Raw genomic sequence first — 18448 nt, forward strand, 5'->3', positions numbered from 1 at the left:
AATTGTTATTCTCTGTGCTAGGTACCTGCTAGGCACTCTGAATTATTTTTTTTAAGTTTAACACTTTGGTAGAAATGTGTAAACTCTGATACATATTATGGGTGTGAGTCACAAAACCTTTACTAAAGGCAGTTTGGCAATAACTGTAAAAATTTTTTTATTTGTGTACATTTTAACACAGCAGTTTCATATCCAGGAAATTATCGTATGGATGTATTCACACATAATAACATACGAGGACATTCTTAGTAATGTTGTCTGTATTTATGATAAGACTGAAATCACCTAAATGCCCATAAATAAGGAACTGGTTAAATTATAAGTCAGCCATTACAGTGGAACTCTATGCTGTCATTAAAAAGAATGAGGAAGCTCTATGGGTACTAACAGGAAAAGAGTACCAAAATATCGTAAGTTGAAAAAAAAGGGTCAGGGGTATAGAATAGCATGCTGTCACGTGTGCTTGAAACACACACACACTCGTATGCACTCAGATTCCCTGGAAGGATACACAGGAGCTGGGAACACTAGGTGCCTCTGGAGAGAAACAGGGCGACCATGAAACAGGGGTGGGCACAAGGGAGATTTTTTCTTCCATTTGTAACTTTGAATTGTATTGTTGTGCTTCTAGTACAATGGCAAGCCACTCCAGTACTCTTGCCTGGAAAATCCCATGGATGGAGGAGCCTGGTGGGCTGCAATCCATGGGGTCGCTAGGGGTCAGACACGACTGAGCGACTTCACTTTCACTTTTCACTTTCTTGCATTGGAGAAGGAAATGGCAACCCACTCCAGTGTTCTTGCCTGGAGAATCCCAGGGACGGGGGAGCCTGGCGGGCTTCCGTCTGTGGGGTCACACAGAGTCGGACACGACTGAAGTGACTTAGCAGTAGCAGTACCTACTCAGGAATAAATATGTCAATAGATAAATACAATGTAAAGTTTCCAGATAAAGATATACTTCCATCAGAATTGTAAATGAAAGACCATTCTTCCTGACTTACAAAAATCTAGTTTGCTCCCAAACTAGATTGAGTTTCCTTTGCACTTGGGAGAGGCCAGGAGGTCTGGGAGAGGTACTGATTTCCATCACCAGCTCCTGCACCGTGTGCACCCCGTGCTGCTTTCTGCTTTCCGTTACTATGTTTCTCTGTTTGCCCTATGGCTGCTGCCCAGTGGTCCCCAGAGTCCTCCTCTGCCCCTACAGCCCATCCCTCTGCTTCCCAAGTACTGCCACTCTTGCCCACCGGCCACGGGGTCACCAAGCAGGCAGCATACTAGAAACCAGTCTGAGGCTACAGATCTTGGCAAGTCCAGGGGCAGCCTAGTTTTCAGAACAGGGTTTCAGTGTCACTGTGCTTTCACAGACCTGACCTTTAATCATGACCATCCGATTTCCAGGGTTTTATTTTCTGGTGAAACATATGCTATCTTCAAGTCACTTCTCAACCTTTGTTGGGCAAGACTGTGGTTTCGAGAAATGGTAATCAGGGAGTTTTTTAAATGATAGTGGATGTAAAACTATCTCACTGGTAAAGGAATTTACTGACTTTTTTATGCCCAAGCTTAGACTAATTTAACTTGAAGGGAGACAAACACAGGTTTATCACTGTAATTAGGAAGGAACACAGCGTCCTGGACTGAACCAAAGTGAGGCACTTGTTTGCATTTATCTGAGATACAGTATAATCATTCACCTGAGACAGAACCTAATCATCACTGAGATGTGATGGTGCCTGAGTACAACACAGCCTCAGCAGGAGAGGCAAAGAGCCTGGGAGATAGATACGACAGGAGAGAGGTATTGAGTTTACTCTAAACTCAGATAGAGACTTCCCAGGAGGAATAATAGTGGACTCCACATAAAAATTCTAATTCTGAAACATTGTGAAGTCTGAATCAACTCATCATCAAACTAATGAGGTCTAGGAAGTAAGGAATATCAGACTGTTGATAGGGATTGTCAACCTGTTTTTTTAATTTCTAGATTGTGTAGCTGTGTGTGGCAGTGTCTTATTGGAACCAGCACTGGTTTCAGTGTGGTTGCTGGTAATAACATATGCTACTGCCTAGCAGGTAAACTCAGGCTTGGTGAGTATAAGTGTGTCTGTCGTATCTCCCAAGCATTGCCACCCTTGTCTATCGATGGCAATTGCTCAGAAACTCCCTACTGAGAAGCTTTCAGGGCCCATAACTGATGCTTAAATTGGGTTCGAGATTGGAGAAGAAATAATACCCTGTTCCCAGCATCTTCTCCCGCTTCTCTGCTTCCTTAAAACTGAAACTCATTTATCTGTCTCACCCGCTCAGCTCTGAATATCCTGCTGGGCCAGCAGGGACCCATAAACAAGCGTTTGTTGAGAGAAAAGGATCGTTGACTTGGCTTTTTTTTTTTTAGTTAATTCTTATAGTTAGTGTCCTTGAAAGAACCTTATCTTCTTTTTGTTTTGTTTTGTTTTTTAAACTGATTTCCTTGTTTTCCTGACTTAAGTGAGACCTGTTATTTCATCTCCCTTGTCGGTGAGAGTTCAGCTTCACTGACTAACTTTACAGTGACTGAGAGGCACTAAGGAAGTGGTTTTTTCTTCCCCTACGGCCTCCTCACTCAAGCACAGGCAAGTCTGCTTTTCGGATTCTAGCAGTGAGTTTGCTGCTGACAAGACGACCTCTGGGATAAGGGCTGCCTGCAAGAATCATCTCACCAGTGTTAGGAATGAGCTTGCTTGAGTTTCCTTAGCGTCTTTGAGTAAACAAAAACCCCAAATTGAATTGGCCTATAGATGAATTGCACTTCCGCTTTAGACATTACAGAATCAATAATTGTCAATCCCGTATTGGTCAACACTGGCAAGTGACCACAGTAAGCAAAATGCTAAATTGAGTGTAGTGGAAAAAACAGAAGTTCCCTGCTTTTAAGGAACTCAGTCTCATAGTTGGATTGATAAGCCAGTTGGGAAAAAAATGTTAACAGTCCACGGCATGAATCAAGGAGGGATCCAGTGAGTTATGGAGACAGCAACAGCAGAGATGGGGCGATGGGGCTGGGAGGTTCTGGGGAGTTTGTGTCGCTGAGGAGGACCTTCCTGGGAGGACCAGTCCTGGAGACCAGGCAGCAGTTTAGGGAAGAGAAGGGTGGAAACTTTCTATATAGAAGCCATTTTAACCTATGCATACCTGAATGTTCTGTCATTGACAGGCATGGCTTGGATGGGCTGACTTAGGGGCAGGGTCTCTAAATCTGTCAGTGCTAAGCTAGGGGCCCTGCAGCAGAGTCACCCACTTGGTGGAAGCTGAGGGCCCCGCACTGCACATAAGTGCCTGGTCAGGATAGGTGGGGCCAGGAGGGGCTGACATCAGGCCGCTTTGCTTCCTCTACATCTTGGCACTGGGCTCTTTCTGCCCAGAGCAAGGGGCACCGTTTCTCTGGCAGGCCATGTGTCCACAGGGCTACAGTCAGACAGACAGCCCCTTTTCATGGGTGCCTTTGACTGGGCATGGCTCTTTCTGAGTCCACAAATGTGCTGTGCAGGATGGGCCTGAATCTGACCCTTCAGAGAACTTGATAAATATTTGAAGGAATGCTGAAGTGGATTATTGAAGTTCCATACACACTTTGTCTCCCTACTTCAAGAGGGACTCTCAAGTGGATTTCTTTTTCTTTTTTTGGTTTATTCAATTTACTTGACTAGGTTGTGGGAACTTTTTTCCTGTGTCCACCGCACTGGCCCTCCTCCATCCCTTAATGGTTCAGCGGCCCTCTGACTTACTGTCCCCTCTTCTCCCTCTGTCACCAAGGTCAGACCTAGTTTTCCAAAAGCCCATTAAACACGATTACATACCAGCACTGTCCTAGACCCTGAGGTCAGTATAAAGATCAATGAGATTTTCACCCCAGCCGGGGGCTCCCACATCACAGAACTAGTAAGAGGGCTCAGAGGATAGATATGTGGTTGGGGGGATGGATGAATACACAGAAAGAAAATTTGAGTATGGCCTTCTACACAAAAGCCTCTCAGATGGACAGACCTGAGTTTGAATCCCAACTCAGACAGGTGCCAGTTCTATGAACTGGGGCAAGTAATTCACCATGTAAGAGCCTCAGGTTCTTCCTCTGTGAAATGTGGGTAGTAGTTCCCAGCTAGCCTAGGTGGTGGTGCCGATTAGAGATTGTAATTGCTGAGAGAGGCACTTGGTGAAATTAGTAACCACCCAAGCCAAGTCCTATAGGACTACAACAAAAGGTGATAAGTGATGTAAGTGCAAACAAAACAGGTGGGAGCTCCCAGGGGGATGGCTCACACCTGGCAGGAGGCCACACGTGAGCAGGTTCAGGAGGCCCTCCCAGCCTCCAGGCGATCTGCCACCTCCGTGCTGGGCAGGGCCAAGCCGGGCAGTACAGGGCTCATGCGCCACAGACCTGGGAGCCAGCGAGTGCCTGCAAAGCCAGACATTTACCTGCACATAAACCTGCAGGTGTATCTGAAGCCGGCATGACCCAGAGCTGCTCCTCCTCTGGCACCAGCGGAGGGGCCAAAATAGAGGGATGGGAAGGGCACAGCTGTCCTTGTTGACTTCAGCCTGTCACAGGATTGAAGATCATTCCACTCTCAGAAAAGTGAGGTCACGTCATCGTCTTTCCACCCTCCCCACCCTGGATGTCTAAGGTGAAGCGTTTTCTCTTCCCCAGCTCAGAGGCTGAGAATGGTGTGGAGGAGAAGAAGAAGGTATGCAGGTCGCCAGCAGCGCTGTCTCCCACCCTGTCCAGCGAGGCCGAGTCCCAGGACCAGAAAAGAACCATTTCCCTGCGGTGAGTCCTCACATGACCCCCTCCGTTTTTTTGGCTTTTCAGGGGGAGGGGTTGCTGGAAAGAGCTGGTGTTTCTAGTTTTATGGTGGTGGCTAAGATGGAAGCTCTCCTACAGGCAGGGGACGCCCCTGAGAAAGAAGTGAGGTGTTTTTCCTTCACATCCAGGCACTGGCACCTGCTTTCTCTCTGAGCTCTTCCTAGCAGTCTCTCTTCTCCTTCCCGCCCCAGTCTTCTGCAAACTTTCTGCCCTTTTCTTAAGCACTGATTTTCTACGTGATAAAGCCGGGGTGGCCCCCTCTCTGGCACAGAGTTAGAAAGCACCTGGAAAGACTGGCAGGGTTACTGATGAGGCCACCCCAGCTGAATTGTGTGCTCAGCCTACGGGTGTGCACACCTGCCGTCTCACTTTCCTGGCAGCCACAGAAAAGAGAGTAGGGGAGAAAACCTTGCCTGGGATCCCTGGGCAGGGGGTGCACTGCCTGTTTCCGGGGGCCAGTGCTGGAAACCAGGCTCAGTTTGGGTGTGGGGCTGTGAGGAGAGAGGAGGTTGAGACATGGACCTCTGCTCCCCTTCACTCTGTCGGTCAGTTAGTTCAGTCGCTCAGTCGTGTCCGACTCTTTGCGACCCTGTGAATCACAGCACTCTCAAGGGTACCAATTGTGTGCTTTTTTCCACATGGAAGCAAGAAGTAGGAACTTCAAGTTGCTTTTCTGCCCTTCAAGGAGAATGGTTAAGCCAACGATCAATCACAAGTAACTCTGGCCGTTCATCTACGCCGAGTGGAGCGATAGCTCTCTTCCCCTTATTGGAACTGTCAGAACTGCTGCCTTCTACGTCTTTGGGCCTCTGCGAAAGGATGATTCAGTGACTCCCACTTTTCCCTTCCTTCCTGGCTACCCCAGCCCATGTCTTCTCTGCTAATCTATTCCTCACACAGGACCAAGCCTAAGTCTTTACTCTGCCCCCTGCTTTTTTTTTTCTATCACTCCCAATTCTCTCTCCATCTTTTCTGCAAGTCTGTTTTGCTGCATCTCACTTTCAACCGTTCTTTCTACAGCTGTTTTCCTGTCAGAGCATCCCGCCTTACTCAGCAAAGACTTAAAGCCTGTTGTTTCTTGTGACTTTCAGCACCATTGACTGGCTACCACAGGTGCTCTGAAATGCACTACACGTGTTACTCCGCCTTCCCCAGGCTTTACACGAGACTAATATTCATCGTCTTACACCAAGCCCCAGGGCTTGTGAAACTTCTCCAGTGTGTGATCTGTGTAGTGCAGAGGGCTCTGCACTTGGTTGAAGGCTCTGCTCTCACTATCTGGAAATTCTGAATTTTTGAATAAAAATTTTTGCACTAGGCTTCAGGTCCTGCTCATAGTCATTTGTAAGAAGTGAGAAGTTGAAAAGGCACAAAGAAATCATGTATGTAAATGAACATCCCACCCACCCTTACTTCAGGCCAGTGCTATGCAGACAAACCCTTCGGCTTGTGCCACTTGAAACCAAGGGCACAGCGGCCCTTCTGTCACAGTTGCTTACAGCCCATAGTTCTTTGAAAGGTCTGATCATTGCCTTGACAGTACCATTAACATTTATTAATTTGAATCAATAGAGGTGATAAATTCAAATTAGTAGCTAATATAAATAATAGGTAATTTGACCTTTGTAAAAACAATTTTATTTTCAAGTAGAATACAAATGTTTACTCATAGTTTTTTTTTTTTTAAGTAATTCCTAGAATTCTAAAGGCATTTATATCCATAAATTGGTTCAATGGCCAGTAGTTGAATCCAAATGTCTGTGCCTTGAATTGAATGATAGGTATCTTGGATTCAAACTATTGGGGCTGGCAGAGGCCTCGGACATTGCATGGTCCATCGCCTCATAGCTGAGAAAACCAGAGCCTAAAGTCTCTTCTAACCTCATTTCTGTTTCTGTGTCACACCCATGCTGCTGCTGCTGCTGCTGCTGAGTCACTTCAGTCGTGTCCGACTCTGTGTGACCCCATAGACGGAAGCCCACCAGGCTCCCCCGTCCCTGGGATTCTCCAGGCAAGAACACTGGAGTGGGTTGCCATTTCCTTCTCCAATATGTGAAAGGGAAAAGTGAAAGTAAAGTCGCTCAGTCGTGTCCGACCCCTAGCGACCCCACGGACTGCAGCCTACCATATGCCACCCCAATTGCTTAAGAGTCTTCTTAAATTCACTTTGAACCAAACATTGTTTTTAACTGTACCTGATCTAAAGAATCCTGTTGTGGAATCGTAAATTTCATGTGCCATATTCCCCACAAGAAACAGAAAAAAATCTATATAATTGTATCACGAAACTTGTTCATGCATATACCTCTAAAAGTCGTGCACTCAATCCACACTGACATGGCTGTGGTTTGCTGTATGGTTGAAGATGCAAATGCTACCCACATGGAGAAGCAGGACTGGAATTGTTTGGGAAAGAAGTCGGGGAGCTCTGACCTCTGCCCTCACGAGCACCAAGGAAGGAGTTGCAAAAATGGTCTTTTTTATCGTGATTTCACTTCTGTATTCCCACTCTGTGATGATCTGCCTCTCTTTTCCTCATACCCGATTCCTGCTCATCCTGTTCGGCAGGCCCAGTGTATTAAACCCGTGTCCTGTTGGTCTCTTCTCTTACCTCCTGTTGGACTTATTGTCTCTGTATCTCCTTCTGACGCCTGTGATGTGCTTTGTTTTGATGCTGTATCACATACTGCCTTTTTAAAGAGATGCTTGATGTGTGCACAGGCTCCTTAAGGATAAAGACTGCCTTGTCTGTTCTGACGCATTTCATGCAGCACCTCACTCAATTAACACTTGTGAAGTATTGACAGAATTTTGAAACCAAAATATTCCTGGATTGAACTATAGCTGCAGCTTCCGTTATTGGCCTCCAGTACTACTCTGTATACTGCCTGCAGTACTTTTGAGATGATATAATTACCTTCACAGCTCGATCAGTACTTCTTTCTTCCATCAGGTATGATTTCTGCAGTTTGGGATGACCAGCTGCTGAAATCACCCCCATCACATGCTGGGTAAATGCCTTTAGAGGACTGAGTGATCATTGATATCTAGAAGAGAAAACCAGTGAAACGCTTTGGTGTGAGCTGGCGTGATAATTAAGATGTAGTAATAAAATTAGTGGGTAGCATAAAAGATTTAATTTTACAGACTCCCTGGATTTTCTCTCCTCAGGTCAAAATCCAGTTTCGATGGTGCCCCTTTAGCAAATGAGAAAAGCGACTGTAAAACTGAAAGCAAGAATGACTCTAAGATTGAAAGGAAAAAGTCCTCATCTTCAAGCCAGGTAATTTAGGAATGAGATGTGTATCGTCTCAGAGGGCCAAAGGGGCATTGATTTGAAGCCAGCTGGAGGAAGGAACTCAAGGGCCAGGACTAACGCAGGTACAGATTTAGAGAACACTGGATTTCACAGCTGACCCTGCAGCATATGCTGAATGGTGGTGGGTCCTGCACTGTGGCCCCATACTCTGACAAATGCCCAGAGAGCAGGGGCCAACCCAGATTCATGTGCTTGTCTAATAATTAGCCAAGACCAGGAGAGCTGTGACAGCCTTGCACTGCAGTTATAGTCTGATAAGGCATCTGTGTGAATAGAAGGCCTCCCAAGTGCATACAGAGGAGGAGAACCTGGAACAGGGTTTTGATTCTTCTCCAGAAGAATCTGCTCTGAAATATACCCAGACAGATCTGTGTCATAGAGTATGACATACTGGGGTCAACAGTTTGGGGTTTTTTGACACTTTACTCCTAAAAATACTTGAATATGTGTCTCCTAACCACTAGAACAAGAAACTTGACTCACCCAAGAAATTTAACTGAATAGTAAATTTATGAAAATATTACTAATGTAAAATCCGTTTTCAGTTTCCACAGTTGTCCCAATAGTCAATGTCTTTTCCAGAGGTTTTTTTTTTCCCCTGCTCTCTAGAATCCAATTGAGCCATGCATTGCATTTGTTTGTCATGTCACGTTTAATTTAGATCAGTCCCTGCCTTTTTAAAATTTGATTTTTATTCACATTTTTTAAGATTTCATGGCCCAGGATATTTTTAAATCAAGCATGCAGCAAGTACTCGCTATAGCCATTAACAAGAAAATCTCAGCAAAGCTCTGATAGAACACCTAGCTTTTTAAGTTTTTACTGGAGTGTAGTTGATTTACAGTGTTGTGTTAGTTTCTGCTGAACAGCAATGTGAATCAGTTATACATGTATCCACTTTTTTAGATGCTATTCCCATATAGGCCATTATAGAGTATTGACTGGAGTTTACTACACTATACAGTAGATTCTTATTAGTTATCTGTTTCTTTATAACAGTGTGTATATATCAATCCTAACCTCCCAATTTATGCCTCCCTCCCACCCCCACTTTCCCCACTGGTAACCGTAAGTTTTAGAACAACATCTCGCTTTAATCAAAGGGACCTTTCTGGATGCCAGATGTACTCCAAGAAGCAGCAGGAGCTAACCTACTTTATGTGAAGTGTTCATCTATGAATTAGTTGTCTTGGGGGGACTGTCTGTCATATGAATGACCTTTATGGCAATACTAGGACCATTTATGCCATTGAGAACACTTCTAGTTTAAATAATAAATCATCAAGGGCCAGTTTGTGGTATCTCTTTTCTGCTCATAAGATTCTGCCTGCTGGATGCTTTTGAAGAAGAGTGATCCTGTGGACAGAGGGCCCAGCTCTGCCTCTTAGTAGATATGTGGAGCCAGTTAAGTCCCCAAGTATCCCTGAGGCACAGGTCCCTGAACTGTGCAGTACGAACATCAGTTCCCAGGTTATTGTGGAGCTGGGAGTGGTGTTTTGTGAATGCCCTTTACCGGCTGTAAATTGCTGTCTATACATTGTTATCATAACTGGATACAGGTGCCTTGAAGATGAAGTGATTTGTAGCATTTCAGACTCTTCAGCCTTCTACTGCCCTGGAGAGCTAAATCTTTCATGTGAAATCCTAATTGTCATCTCCCCCAGCACTGGTTAAGGAAATACCTTCACCACGGTAATAGTGATAGGGACAAACCCAGTAGCAGGTCCTGGAGATGTATCACCCCATTTAAGCCCTAGGACATCCTTCTGATGCAGCTACAGAATACTGAGGCCCAGAGAGGTTAAGTTACTAGGCCAGGATCACATACCACAGAAGAGGTGCAGCCAAGACTTAAACTCAGGGTTATCTGATATGATACAGAGCTTTTAACCACTACCCTCTTCTGAGAGTACTGGGATCTTGAGTGCCCTGGGATTCACTACCTGGTGAGATTTCTGACAGTTCTACCTCATTTCTTATTAGGGATACCCTCGTCTAGCCACTCCTGCAGAAGGCTGTCCAGCAGCTACTTCATGATTGTAGATACATGTCCAGTCATCAAGTTACTAATCTTGTTGGATTTTGTGATCTCCACTGTTTTTCACTGAAGGACTGTGTTGGAGACTATAAGATCAGGGAGAAGGAATTCCTAAAGATTCTTTATTTAAGAGTGGGGAGACTTGTTATGTAATTTCAATTGAAGTGAAAATTTGTTCATGTTTGACAAGAACGCCGAGAGCAGTGACTTCTGTCTGTGTTTTGTCTTCCTTTTAGGACAAAGCAAACATGCACTTCCACAAACTGTTTCTAGATGTCCCCACGGAGGAGCCCCTGAGGCAAAGTGAGTTCTGACCTGGTTGACTTTGAAAAGATGCTAATTGGTTTGGGGGGTGAAAGAGTCTGGGGACTGAATCACCAAGGGGAATGACCATAATGCTGACCTCACTCAGCTCTCACCCAGCACTTTGAGAGATAAGAGAGTAGAATGGGGAACTGACTCTCTCCATGTGATACAGAGTTGTCCCAGAGGTTTCCAGAATGTCCTCACCTTCCATATTTGTCCTAAGATGCATTGTGATTGGACCGTGCTGAGTTTTAAGATAACGAGCAAGACCAGAATGGAAGAAGGCAACACAGACCTAGGTTGACAGACATGTCGACCCCTGCATTGTTCAGGGCTCAGCCGTCACACCTGGCCCAGCACACCATTCAGCACCTGCTTGGATCCACCTGGGAGCAGAGGGACCCAGGGTTCCATTCCAGCCTCCCTCAGTACACAAATGCTAAGGCAGCATGCTGGGTTCCTACCATTATCTCCACACAGGAAGGTGTGGGTCATGTGCTCTTCCCACAATGAGACCATCTATTTCAAAAGAGTCATTATGACTATCCCAGGGAAGGAGGGGCAGGCAGCAGTGTCAACATTAGCACAGGGACGACACACCTTCCCAAACAGATTTTTGAAACATCATTCTGAACCCTCATCTGCAATGACAGCCTTGCCTTTCTATTTTGATGTTTATACTGAAGTTTGTAAGAATTGGAATTAAAAAACAAACTCTCATCTCCATAGCTTTATTCCACTAAAGATGACTGAAAAACAGGGGAGAGATCTTTTGAGCATATGAGTGTGTTATCTCTGCCCATCCCTGAGTCATCAACAAATATATACAGTTTTCGTTTTCATTTTAAATGGAAATTGTAAGTGATGTTATACCTGTGTATATCTTCTCAGGTTTTACGTGTGCTCTACAGAAAGAAATATTATACCAAGGGAAGCTCTTTGTATCAGAAAACTGGATTTGTTTTCATTCCAAGGTCTTTGGAAAAGACACTAAGGTTAGTATTTTTTTAAAAAGAAAACTAACCCTGCATTTTCTTACATATTGTTAATATTAATTGTTAAATGTAGCAATGTCTGTAAATATTTGTGTCATTATTATACCTTTATACCAAGTTTCTTTTACTGTAGTCCCAAATACTACAGGTTCTAAATGCCTCTGCATGAGTACTAAGTCTCTTCAGTTATGTCTGACTCCTTGTGACCCTATGGACTATGGCCTGCCAGGCTCTTCTGTCCATGGGATTCTCCAGGCAAGAATAATGGAGTAGGTTGCCATGCCCTTCTCGAAGGGATCTTCACAACCAAGGGATAGAACCCGTGTCTCTTCCATCTCCTTCACTGGCAGGCAGGTTCTTTACTACTAGCGCCACCTGGGAAGCCCCCTAAATGCCTCCAGATGACACAAACTTCTCTTTTTCCCCAACCTGCACTCTTTTCGTTCATTTCCTTACATATATCCCTCCTAAAATCCTGCCTTAAATCCTTTTTACCAAGATGTCACCAGCACACTCAAAGTTCTTCATATGGAGGGTGTGCGGTAATTTGTTTCAAAGACATACGTTAAACCCAAAACAATTCTTTAAAAAAAAAATTTTACACCACATTCACACAGTTACCATGAGAAATCTAGGCAAACAGGCCTATAAATAAGCTACTTATTAGAGCTCCTTTTGTCACTAGTACAAAATGAGCAGGCTTTGGAGCATTTTGGTCCTGGTCTGGGAGTCATATACAATCTCCAGTAGGCTGACATCTTTTCTTTCTCACTAAATACAGATTTAGGGGAACAGAGTCCCACGATACCTGAGCCATTAAGGAGAATAGCCTGAAGGAGTTGGTAGTTTTCCCAGGGCACCGCCTTTTAAAACAAGGCCCTTGGGAGTTTGGTGTAAGAAAGGAAAAAGCTCATTCCTTCCCACTGACATTCTTTCCCTTTGAGCTATGACGTCACATCACACAGTTGAGTCAAGCCGAACAAGGAGGCAAAGAGACACCTGGGGTTTGCGTGACCTTGGTGAGTTTTTAATCATTCTGATTCATGATTATGAATAAACAACTTTTATATTCATGAAGTAGCTGATTAAAAACTCCTTTTGTTTTGACTGATAGATATGTTTTATATAAATACTCTCCCTAAAGCTACTGGCAGTCTTATAAATAAAGGTCACTTAACAAATATAGTGGAAATTCTTTATGTTGGTTTTGAGTCAGCAGACTAGCATCAAACATGTAATTTTTATTGTATAGAGTTGTGCTGAGATAAACATAGTTTAGATTCACAGTATTATTTGAATCGGTATAATGGAAAGCCATATTGAGTAATATCACACCATGTTTCTAGATTTCTGGATTATAAGCTCTTGTGCATAGAGTGGATAAGGGGACTGATTTCCAGTTCTGTGGGATAAAGGTAATTCTCAGGAATAGCAAAAGCCAACACCTCTGACCAAAGCAGCAGGCATTGAAAACATTAGAGAACAAAGAATTAGCCTTTGTTAAGGGATGAGGAATTCACAAAGCCAGTAAGTGGTTTCAAGCTAATATTATTCTAGTAATGGTTTCAAAATCCCTCCTCTAGCTAAGAAAGAACTGACCAAAAAAAAAAAAGGATTGACCTGGTTATTTCAAGACAAGGACACATGGGATTGCTTTTGCCTGTGCTGTATCTAATCTAAGAGGGGTGGGAAGATAAGAACAATAGTGACTTGCACATTCCTTCCCCACTGAGAATGGTGTCATGGAAACTTGGGCTTCAGTCCTCTGGCAGAATTTGCTCCCTGCCAACAGACCTTGGCCCAACGCGATCTAGCATGAACTAAAAGGAGTCAAACAGTTTGCACCAGGAAGGGGAATTTTCTAAGCACCCTACCCTGCCTGGAGAGATGTTAATAATAAAGTGTAATCTTAATTTAATCAAGATCTTTTCGGCCTGTGTGTATTTTCAGATGCTAGTAAAATTACAGGCATGTATCGCATTCCATCTAAGCTCAAACAGAGAAATGATTCATGCTTTATTTCTCCAGTGTTATCTAGTTGTCATTTTATACTTATGAAGCAATTGATTGAAAACTCCATCTTAAGGGTGTTCCATGCCTCAGATTCTGCAAAAATCCAAATTTATAGCTCTTGTCACTGTGCATTTGTGTTGCTACTGAGAATCGAAATTAGACTCAGTGTTATATCATCATCTTTCTTGGAAGATACTAAGTTCTTTTTTCCAAAATAATCCCAGTTTATCACTTCTGAATTATTCCCCAACTTCAAAAGTTTTGTGAGTAGAGTTCTTTGGTGAAATAGCTTTCTTTCCTCTAGTGTCTAATTTAGATCAGCCCCTCTTTCTTCATAGTCTTCCCATCTGGGGCAGTAGAACAACTCCATCTTGTAAACCTCAGTATGAACGCAAATATCCTAAATTTAAGCTTAAGAAAATTACAAGTTCAGCTTTGGTCGTTCAAGCTGGAAGTACTAGCATAAGGCCTTCCTCCCCCCAGCTGACCTTGTTGATTTCTTTCGGAATACATAAAGCATTTTTACAAAATTATATTCACGTGAATGTGTGCACCTGTGGGCGAATTCAGGCCCTTGTTACCAGGAGTGTGGGTGCCTCTGTTTTCGGGAATCAAAGTGATGTGATCCATTTTCCTTTGAGATCAAACCTGGTTGATCTCATAAAAATCAACCGTGTTTGATTAAAATATGAGGAATATCTACTATTTGTGGCATCTGGTACATTCTTGTAGTTCATTGTATAAAAAAGAACCCCTATTTTGGATCAGATTTGTTCAGATTCTATCTTTGTAACTTATTTATGACCCTGAGAAAGTCATGTGTGTTAGTCATTCAGTCATGGCCTACTCTTTGAGACCCCATGGACTGTAGCCCACCAGACTCCCCTGTCCATGGAAATCTCCAGACAAGAATGCTAGAGTGGGTAGCCATTCCCTTCTCCAGGAGATCTTCCTGACCCAGGGATCGAACCCAGGTCTCCTGCATTGCAGGCAGATTCTTTACAATCTGAGCCACCAGGAAAGTCCTGGTGAAAGTCATATACCTCTCTAAACAAACATTCTTATCTGTTGAATATCTCCATTATAGGAATGTCATAATTAAATGAAATTTTCATCTAGTGAACTAATGGTAGCTGCTGTAATCGTCATTATTTCTTATTGTCTGAATCAGAAAAGAACTTAAGAGTTCTTTTATTTTACCCATTCTCTTTTTTAAGAGACAGATGAGGAAATGAATGACATTTTTATTGAGTGCTAGGTATTTTCCATCTGTTATCTTATTTAATCCACAGAAAATCCTGGGCAGTAGGTAAGACTGTCTCTATAAGTCAGGGAACTAAGGCCAAGAAAGGACAGCTTATGAGGTTGGATGGTTCATGTAGATAGTAACAGAACTGAGAATTCAGGTCCCAGGATTCCTGTCCCCAAATGGGTCTACCACACCAGTGCTTTCAGCCTCTTCCCCTAAGGACAGAGGAGAGCAGGGTGGTTGGAGATGAGCTCAGAGTGGGTTACCACAAGCACGTAATTTCTTTAGGGGCTTAGGATCACCTTTAAAATGACTGTACATTTTGCATTCTTCAGGGGCTTCGCTAGTAGCTCAGATAGTAAAGAATCCGCCTGCAATGCAGGAGACCCAGACTTGATCCCTGGGTTGGGAAGATCCCCTGGAGAAGGAAATGGCAACCCACTCCAGTACTCTTGCCTGTAGAATTCCATGGATGGAGGAGCCTGGTGGGCTACAGTCCATGGGATCGCCAAGAGTCGGACACGACTGTGTGACTTTCACTTTCCCTTTCCCATGTCTAAAGATAAAGGTTTCCCACCAAACCCTTCAACAGACTCGATGATCCACACTTATCCTCCAGCTTTGTAAACACCACTTTGAGACCTCGCTGACCCACCCATACCACTCTTTAAGATTCCCTTTTCATGGAGACTGAGGAGCCAGCTGTTGGTTTTATCTTTTCTTTTTCCTTTAACATGAAGCTTTGGAATGCTGCTCTGTGAAGCCTGAACCCATGTTAACTCAGTGATTCTGTTTCAGATCTCAATTCCAGCTTTCTCAGTAACCTTGATAAAGAAAACCAAAACTGCCCTCCTGGTGCCGAATGCCCTGATTATAGCGACAGTCACAGACAGGGTGAGTCCGCAGCAGGCGTGGGCACTGCTTTCTCCTGCTCTGGGTTTCATTGCCTTAGGGGCCTCTTGCCAAGTACCAAGACCCTGAAGCATAAATACCATGAATTGGGAGTTCCTCTAGAAGACTAATTTTTAAAATCACAGCCCCCTTCAGACATTTGTATAGTGTGGTTTCCCTTGACAAGGTGATTTATTCTGATCATTGCCTGTTTTGAATTTCCTGCTGACTTCATTATACTTGCTTGACCAAGGTCCAAAAAATTAAAATTCTTTCCCAACTTCCCTTTCCCTAACATCTTTCAGGTCAGGTCAGGCTAAAGGAATATATTTCACTTCTTTATTATTATTTAAAACACTACCACTGCCTTGTTCACAGGGTGAGGCAGGGTGATAGGAGGAGTCCCTGGGGTGGGGGTGGCCAGTCTCCCCGTAACCTCCATTGGTGCCTCTCCAGAGCCAACCTGAAAACATAAAAGTGGGGTCTGCTATTCGGGTGCAGCTTCAGGCCCAATCTAGGCCCTCTCTGCTTCCAGGTTGCCTTAACTGCCCCTCTTCAATACAGAAGTTCTGGAGTTGTCATTGGCCTTGGGCTACCCCAGGCATGGACAACCTGAGATATTTGCATGGAGAGCAGTGTCTCTTTCCTCTTGGCAAGAGAGAGGCAGTGGAAGGGTTTCGTTACTCATTTTTCACTTGAAATTGTTTTTTATATCTTTTCCGTACTGCTTTTATGAAAGCATAAAAGCTAATTTCTAACCCTACTGAATAACTTAAAGAGGGAAGGAAAGAGAAGGGAAGATTAAAAAACGCTATTCTGATGAGCTAGAAAATATGTTGATAGATATTGTGAGTTTTTTTTTTTTAATACTAATGGCTAGCAAGTATCAGGTACTTCTTGCCAGACGTACACAAGATACTTTCCTTGTGTGTACACATTTATTCCACACTGCCATACTATGAGGGGTAGGGACTGTTAAGAAAACAGAAACTAAGAGGGATTAAATAAGCAATTTGCCCAGTGTCACCCACTTGGTAAGTAATGGAGCCAAAATTTGCAACTTGGTCCATCTACTGCCAGAACCCATAATGTTAACTACTTTGGAATACAGTATTTGCTTGGAAAGTATATCAAGTTCTCTCATGGTTGAGCAAGAGAGGGAAGTCACAAACTTTGGAAAGCGAGTGTAAAAAGATTATGTGATTCAAACAGATGGAAAAAGAGTGAGCCTTTTTATTGTTAACATATGGTTGATGGTAAAATCATTTTTCCTTGTGTTATTTGTCTCCAAATGACTTGTCTAGCTCTGACTTTACTTCTTTCTCATAACGTACTTATAAGCATCCACTCGGAAATCTCCATATTTGTCCAAGAAAGAATCTGGAAGTGGCTTGAAAAAAAATGAGCCTGTGAGAGCGGCTGGGAAATTTTCAGTGGAAATCTAGGTCAGAGCAGAGACAGCAGACCCTTGGGAACTGTTAAATACCTTCTCAAAAGGAGGTGGGGAGGGGAGGGAGAGAGACTTAAAAGAAGACCTGGCAAAAACACCACGGGCCTTTCTTTACTATTCAGGTCTCTTTCTGCCCAAGCCTGTCTGGGGCACCAAGGTTAGGGTATCAGAGCTTGCCTTTTGCTATACATTTCTCTATCATTTAAGTTGGGTTTGAGAGTTTTGTTGCTATTGTGGGAGAACATAATCACTTTATTCCAGGAATGGAATAAAAACTCAATGTGTGAGTGAGAGGAATGAGAGAATAGACTCTATATAGAATGTAGGCTACATTGTTTGAAAAAATATAGATAGATAAAATTTTTAACTCTTACTTCTAGTCAAGCAGTATCTGTTAATAATTATTATTTTGTTTTTCAGTACATATTTGTCTCCTTACTCTCCAGAGATTCAACTTACAAACTACTGAAATCTGTGTGTGGACACTTAGAAGTGAGTATGACATCTCTGAGCCTCAACTGCTGTCTCTCTTCTGTATTTCTTAGTTTTGGAGTTGATCTGGTTTTTCCATTTTGTGAAAATAATTTTGTTTCGATAATTTCAGAATACAGGTATTGGCAGTGGTCCCAGTCCATCTTCTCTTGAAAACAGTTTCCGGGCAGACCGCCCTTCATCTCTGCCTCTGGTGAGTTGCCTACATAATGATCAAAATGCAAAAGAAAGTGAGAAGGTCCCACAATGGCACTGCTCCTTACACCATGACCAGCGTGTGGGAGGAACTTAGGACCATGGTATATGAGGCATAGTTTCTGCCCTGAAGAAGAGAGGACCATAGGAAGTCATAAATTTATTCAGGTAATTGAAGAGCCATCCTGCAAAAGAAAAGAAACATGTTAGTGGGCTGACTTGGCCAGTTACAGGTCCACAAAGGGATTCATCAAATCTTGATGTATTTATCAGTATTGTTCAGAGGGATTCACTAATTTATTTGGGGAAGGCATGATTCAGTCCCACAAGTCATTGAACATCTTCTGTGTTCAAGGCACCATGTTAGCATGGTATACCCATAAAGACACCAGGAAAAATCAAAACTAGTTCTTATCTTCAAATATTTTACAGCTTAGTAGATGATGAGGGATACTCAGAAATAACTGTGGAAGAGGGTTAGCTAGAAATAACTGTGGAAAAAGGAAGCTTTAAAGCCCAAGTGAAAGGCACAGAGATTCTTTAATTCCCTTAGACTTTTTGACTACAGAGTAGGGAAATAGCTCCCCCCATTTGTACAAGATTCATACCTGACATGGTATAATATGAGCCCAAGAAGTCCCAGCCATGTTGTTCAAA

At 43.3% G+C, this 18448-nt stretch overlaps 1 protein-coding gene across 4 annotated transcripts in view; it reads left to right on the plus strand.

Annotated features, from left to right (window-relative positions):
* Window positions 1–18448, plus strand: part of GRAMD2B (GRAM domain containing 2B) — a 73910-nt gene that overhangs the window by 40236 nt on the left and 15226 nt on the right. For 3 of the 4 annotated variants that reach the window (XM_088838811.1, XM_055429254.2, XM_055429253.2), the window contains 7 exons: window positions 4688–4807; window positions 8015–8126; window positions 10437–10503; window positions 11398–11501; window positions 15562–15657; window positions 17525–17596; window positions 17709–17789. In XM_088838811.1, coding sequence (XP_088694937.1) covers window positions 4688–4807; window positions 8015–8126; window positions 10437–10503; window positions 11398–11501; window positions 15562–15657; window positions 17525–17596; window positions 17709–17789 — 652 coding nt within the window. Of the gene's footprint in view, window positions 1–4687; window positions 4808–5708; window positions 5750–7302; window positions 7305–8014; window positions 8127–10436; window positions 10504–11397; window positions 11502–15561; window positions 15658–17524; window positions 17597–17708; window positions 17790–18448 lie in introns of all 4 variants that reach the window. The other variant, XM_088838812.1, reaches the window with a different exon arrangement.

The sequence above is a fragment of the Moschus berezovskii genome, chromosome 8 (genome assembly GCF_049115385.1).
Source record: "Moschus berezovskii isolate FMDL1 chromosome 8, NW_MosBer_1.0, whole genome shotgun sequence".
NCBI classification, from domain to species: Eukaryota; Metazoa; Chordata; class Mammalia; order Artiodactyla; family Moschidae; genus Moschus; species Moschus berezovskii.